Source organism: Lactuca serriola, chromosome 4 (genome assembly GCF_051521515.1).
Source record: "Lactuca serriola cultivar US96UC23 chromosome 4, Lser_US96UC23_V15, whole genome shotgun sequence".
NCBI lineage: Eukaryota > Viridiplantae > Streptophyta > Magnoliopsida > Asterales > Asteraceae > Lactuca > Lactuca serriola.
The window spans coordinates 178,426,073-178,432,607 of record NC_136411.1 but is presented as its reverse complement, the minus strand read 5'-3'; the positions used below and the strand labels follow the sequence as shown (position 1 = coordinate 178,432,607).

The following is a 6,535-nucleotide window of genomic DNA, read 5'->3' as shown; positions in this document are numbered from 1 at the left end:
AACCAGTAGGAACCGGAACCGATATAACCGGAACTGGGAAAAACCTGTAGAACCGGTAAAAACCGGAACCGTATGATGCTATTTTTCGAGGACCGGTTCCAACATTTGAAGACACGACAAGAACCGGTAGAACCGGGAACCGGTAGAACCGCCGGGCCGGTTCGGTTCTTGATTTTGGCCGAAGCCGGTTCCCGGTTCCGGTCCGGTTTGGTCCGGTTCCGGTCCGGTTCGGTCCTTTTGCTCATCCCTATAAATGAAGGTTTTCTTGCCACTTGTCATTCTCTTATTTAATTTGTCAAATTTCATTTTATAACTAGTTTATAACCCGTGGAAACCACGGTTATAAAATTAATTAAACTATTATAGTGAGAACTTAAAATTATCAATCAATTATTTCAAATAAATTATTAATTAAGAGATATTTTTTAGTTATATAAAATTATAATCGTTAATTTAAATAAATATGTGAAATTATATCACTTTATTCTAATGTAATTAGAGTGAGAAATTTAAAATTTAAAATTGAGAATTAATAGGTTGATAAGTGGCATGCATTAATGAAGAAGCTTAATAGAGTGACACATGACAAAATTAGAATAAAATATGCATTAATTAGGAGGCTTAATAGGATGACACATGTCAAAAGGAGATTAAAACTATTCTTTTATTAGAATAGGGATTATTTTGAATTAATTTTTTTTCCACATGTCATCTTGTATTTTTTTGGATCCGACAAATATATTATAAAAAAGAAAACATGAGAAAATAGTTACAGCCACACATCCGTGGCAATACAGATTGTCTTAACAGAAAATAGGAGAGAAAAAACAAAAAAAGCATACAAATTAATAGAAAAAAGGGCATTGAGACCATTTTGCCCAAATCAACTCCATCTTGATACCCATGTTCTTCACCCAATTGAAAGTCATAAATTTAACATAATCGATTACTTTATCAGGTGGTAGCCGTTTTTTTTTTTTTAAAAAACAGTATCATTTCTTACTATCCAGGTTCTCCATAGTGTAGAGTAGCAAATTGCTAGGAATATCTTTCGTTTATTTGTGCATGTTCCCCATCTATTGGCAAAGTTCAAGACATCTGACACCGCTCGAAGATCTTCCATGTTTATATTCACCTTACACCACCTCATTATTCCTTCCATGGCCATCAAGGAGGCGGTTTGGTCTTGCGGGAATGAAAAAGCTCCTGGGCCGGATGGCTTCACATTCAAATTCATCAAGAAGTATTGGGAGGTTCTTCTGGGTGATATTGCATCGGTTGTCAAATACTTTGAGCGATTTGGAAAAATTGATTCATCTTGCAACTCCTCATTTATCTCCTTAGTCCCCAAAGTCAAGGACCCTCTTACGATACAAGACTACATGCCAATTAGTCTTATAGGGTGTATTTACAAAATCATATCCAAGATCCTATCGCTCAGAATAAAGAAAGTCATGAAGAACTGTATTGACGAGGTACAGTCTGTATATGTAGAGGGACGAAACATACTTGACGGGCCCCTTGTGGTGAATGAAATTTGCTCATGGGCAAAAAAGAAAAAAAGAAAATACTCTTATTTAAGGTGGATTTCGATAAGACATTCGACTCAATCAACTAGGGCTTTCTTGATACCAATCTTATGCATATGGGTTTTGGAAACAAAATGAGATCATGGTTAAAAGGATGCCTTGAATCCTCCAAATGCTCAGTTCTAGTCAACGGTAGCCCGATAGAAGAGTTCCCGAGATATCCAAAGGAGTTAAAAATGGAGATCCGCTCTCCCCGTTCCTGTTCATTGCATCTATGGAGGGGCTAAGCGCAGCAATGAGGGCTACGTGCGAAATTGGACTATATCAAGGTATTAAGTTGCCAAATGATGGTCCATTAATCTCCCATCTGCTATATGCGGATGATGCCCTATTCCTCGGTGAATGGTCGAAACAAAATATAAAAAACCTAGCCCGAATCTTGCATTGTTTTCATGTTGCATCGGGACTCAAAGTTAACTTCAATAAATCGAGAGTTTTTGGTGTTGGATCTGATATGCAAGAAGTATCAAGTTGGGCCAGACCCCTAGGATGTGAACCCTCCTCTCTCCCATTCACATACTTAGGGGTCCCGGTTGGTGCCAATATGAACTTGAAAAAAAATTGGGTGCCAATTCTGGAAAGATTCAAATCCAAATTATCAAAATGGAAGTCAAAAACCTTATCTTTCGGCGGCAGATTGACACTCATTAAGTCAGTTTTAGGAAACCTTCCATCATATTACCTTTCCTTATTTGTGGCACCAGAGGGCATTATTGACACTTTGGAAAAGATGAGGAATCGGTTTCTTTGGGGTGGATCAGATGAAAAGAAAGTGATTCACTGGATCTCGTGGGACAATGTTACTTCATCCAGGGAATCTGGTGGTTTAGGTGTTGGTACAATAAAAGCTTTAAACGTCTCTTTAATAACTAAATGGTGGTGGAGGTTGAGAATTGAGCCGAATCATTTATGGGCTGTTGTGATAACAAGTGTGCATAATCTAAGGTCGAAAACTGATGAATGTTACTCAGCAAAGTCACTATCGGGGGTATGGAATAACATAGCTGGAATTGAAAAGGATCTAAGGAAAAAGGATATTCATGTCAAGACAGTGTTAGTCAAGCAACCGGCCAACAACGGATTCACATGGAAATGTGGGCTTACCCCGGATGGATCTTTCATTGTGAATGCTCTCAGACTAAAGTGGGACTACCGGCCTCCATTGACCAATACATGTTATCTTATAAGTTTTCTTTTTTTATTATTTTTTTTTTAAATTTCATATAATATTTTAATATAATAATTACAATAAATGTATGATTAATGGATATCATTGTCATTAATAAACTTACCTTTTAATTTTTAAAAATTTCAAAATTAAAGCTTATTAGTTCTTTTGTTTATTAATTTAAATTATTTTTTTTAATTTAAAAGATAAAAAACATTTTCAGTATAATAATTTATTATTTTTCTTATTTTTCTTTTAAATTTAAAGTTCTCAAATATTTAGACCTTTATATTTATTTTTTATTTTTTAAATTAATCAATGTAATTTACTTTATCATTGTACATAAATTGATTTTCTATATTATTATATGATAATTACCATCAATATTGTTTAAAATACAATTCAAAACATAATGAATATTTGAAGATTCTTATACCAACTCATATGACTCATTTTTCATCTTAACAAAATAAATATCTATATCTGTTCAACTATTATTCTATTAAACTATTATTGGGGATGGTCGGATGCACCTTTAATTTGTGTAACGGCGTCTGATACTAACGTGGCAGTTGCGACGTGGTTGAATAGCAGTGGTCACCAAACCTCTATTGCTAAGTAATTGCCTTTTTTCACCTCCACGCCTATTTAACCCACTAAATGGGTCACTGCTTTTTAGTTATAGTGACAGTATGGTGCTATGGTCCATCAAAGATGTATCATTCTTACACATGTAACAATTTAGTTGTTCCTTTAAAACAAAAATCCTACAAACTAAATTATTTTCCCTTACACAATGTTGCGATAACTGGTTCTAGGATATGTTGTAACAAACATGTTTATAAAATACTAGTCTAGCATTCAATATATACTTCATTATACATTGATGTTAAAAATTAGAGAAACTATAATCTGTGTTGATTAAATTTGCAATGTATTTTATAGTGATTGAATTTAGGCTTTAGCGATGCAAGCAAAGAAAAGCAAGAAGACATGAAATATGGATTTACATGGTTCGGTCAAATAGATTTAACCTATATCGACAGACTGAAAATGAAGGATTCTTTCACTATTCAACAGCTTCGACGGATACATCAGAAACCCTAGCTACGAATATTCATAACCAAAAAAACCTAGAATTATTGGTCAGACCAGTATACAACTAATAATAAATAAATTAAAATGTTCATACCACAGAATGATCGGTCATTCGCGCACTTTTCACAATCTTGGTTTTACCTGTTTGTTAGTTCTGGTTCGGGTTGTTCATTCAGACCGCCAAATTACAAGTCACAAACAATCCCGAATACAAACGAATGCTAAACATCAATATATACATCTAAAATGATAATTATAATATATAAATGAGGATAAACTAATGTAAAAACATAAAAACACAAAGACTAAATATAAGGAATATTGATATATTGTAACTGTTCTATTATTCTGTCATGAAGATGATTAAATCAATGAAATCGTTTTCAAGACTTCCCCTAACTATAGCCATAGATAACCTGTTCGCAAATAATGCAAAGCGTCTTGAGATTTGTGGTATTCTAATTTTATACAGTAATTACTGATAAAATTTTATCAAAATCAAATGTTACAGAATAAATTTCTAGTTGTATGCACATTATTGATGAAGTTTTTAAAGAAACCATGTTTTGATTTTATAAGTCCAGCGGTATCCGATTTATCCTTCTTTATTGAGACCGAGGTTAAGTATCGTTAGAAACATAGAGATGGATTTAAAACTAATTTAAGAGTAAGTAAAATTTTCTTTTAAAAACAAATCAAACTGTAATTTATTATCAAATGACCATAATCTTATCCAATCGAAATCTGCCACCAATAATTGCTGATTGAACCTCGTAACAGAATGGGAAGAAAAAGAAAGCAGTTTCTACAGTAAATTAAGATATATAAAGCTAATTACACGTGTTCCAATATAGAAGGTAGCAACAAGTCAATAGTTAACTTAACATCAAAGGACAACCGAGGAGTATGATTGTGTCTTCCCCCTCCCCGAAGCCCCCTATATATACCACTCCTACCATCATTCCATTTCATCAACAATTTCTTTTCATCTTCAATATAATATCATATCTGGACAAAAATCATCAACAACATTCCTACTTATAGAAATGGAACAAAATCCAACGATGTTAGCCAAGAAAGTTTGGAGCTTCATTCGTGTGCCCTATTTCATGCTGCGAAAAGGGATATCCAAGAGAAAACTGTTGTTGGACCTCAACATGATGATTAAACGTGGCAAGATCTCCGGAAAAGCCTTACACAACAGTATTTTTCACCACCATAACAACCGGGCGGCTTTCACCACCAACCACCGCTCCCACCATCTCTCTTTCACATCTTCTCCGCCTGATGAATACGAGTTCAGCTGCACCAACAGCCCTGCCAATGGTGACGATCACCCATTCTCTCTAATTTCACCTCAAAAGAACCATCACTCCAACTGTAAACCGGCGGAGGATCTTGATATGATGGCCGTCAATGCTGTGCTTAAAGCCATGGAGATGATTCACAGCGAGGCAGTGTCACCGGCGCTTCCAGGGTATGGGAGGAGTCCGATGGTTAGGCAGCTGAGGGTAACCGACTCTCCGTTTCCGTTGGGTGGTGTGGATGAGGACAACCATGTAGATGAGGCGGCGGAGCAGTTCATAAGTCGATTCTATAACGTCTTAAGGCAGCAGTCAGCAGAATAAGAAAGCGTCGTCGTGAATTAACAAATATCTTCTTTTCGAATGTGTTGTCTTATTACACCTGTTTACAAGCATATTTTTGGTAGTGCTTGTAAATGTCGTTTGTAAGTAATTGTTGGATGTGCCTGAGATGCAAATATGCAGTTGTACATTTCATAAATGTTACACTGATTTAGAAGAATAAACTTTTGGTCGAAGTTGAATAGTTATGATGGACTTCTAGTTCATATGTCCAGATATGTTCTCTAAACTGCAACTAATGTCTCAGCAACTGCTTTGTAATTTTTGCGAGAATATTGGTTTCATCAAGGAAAATTTTAGAATTAACGTTGCATATATTTTTACAAGTCTTTTAATTTGCAAAAAAATAAAAAAATAAAAGAAAATAAAAAGATACCGTTCAACAGCATTTTGTTGGAAAAATTCAGACAAACCAATGTCATAAGCCGCAATTTATGGATTCTTACCCTCGATTAAAAATCGTTTTAAACTTTATTGACTAGATAATGAGAACATATTTACTTTTGTTTCTATTGATCGTAAAATTTAAACCATATTTATTGTAGTGGTTATGGAATATTTTTCAATTAATAATCTAAAGAGTAACCACTAAGAAAAGGAAAGTAAGAGCTTTACTTTTCCAAAAACACCACCACATAGATTTTCACAAAATTATATATCTCTTCGATAGAGATTTGTGGTTGATCTCTGCCTAATGCGTAAGAGTACACTTGTATGTCGCACTTATTTCTTTTTCAATTTATACATTTTTAATGTTACATTGTAGCCGTGTGATTTGACATGGGAAAACTAATATTAATTGATCGAGTAGTATAATTATTAATGAAAATTATTAAAGATACTTTTATTGTTTAGACCGGAGGTAGTGGTGCCATAAAAGTTGCACTTCTTTCACTGCCATATAAGCGGCACCTCACCCTTAACAACAAAAGTATGGTTTCATACTACACTCACAAGGAGTAGTGCCACAATTTGGTGTTTTTTTTAATAAATAAGATGGACTAATCAGGACACGGTAAGAAAATTGGATCAAT

At 34.4% G+C, this 6,535-nt stretch overlaps 1 protein-coding gene across 1 annotated transcript; it reads left to right on the top strand.

The window, feature by feature from the left end:
- Positions 1-4,812: 4,812 nt before the first annotated feature.
- On the top strand, positions 4,813-5,803 carry LOC145100455 (uncharacterized). Its single transcript, XM_079037721.1, has one exon. It carries the CDS (start codon positions 4,902-4,904, stop codon positions 5,481-5,483), a length of 582 nt encoding a protein of 193 aa, XP_078893847.1. The 5' UTR covers positions 4,813-4,901; the 3' UTR covers positions 5,484-5,803.
- The last annotated feature ends 732 nt before the right edge of the window (positions 5,804-6,535 follow it).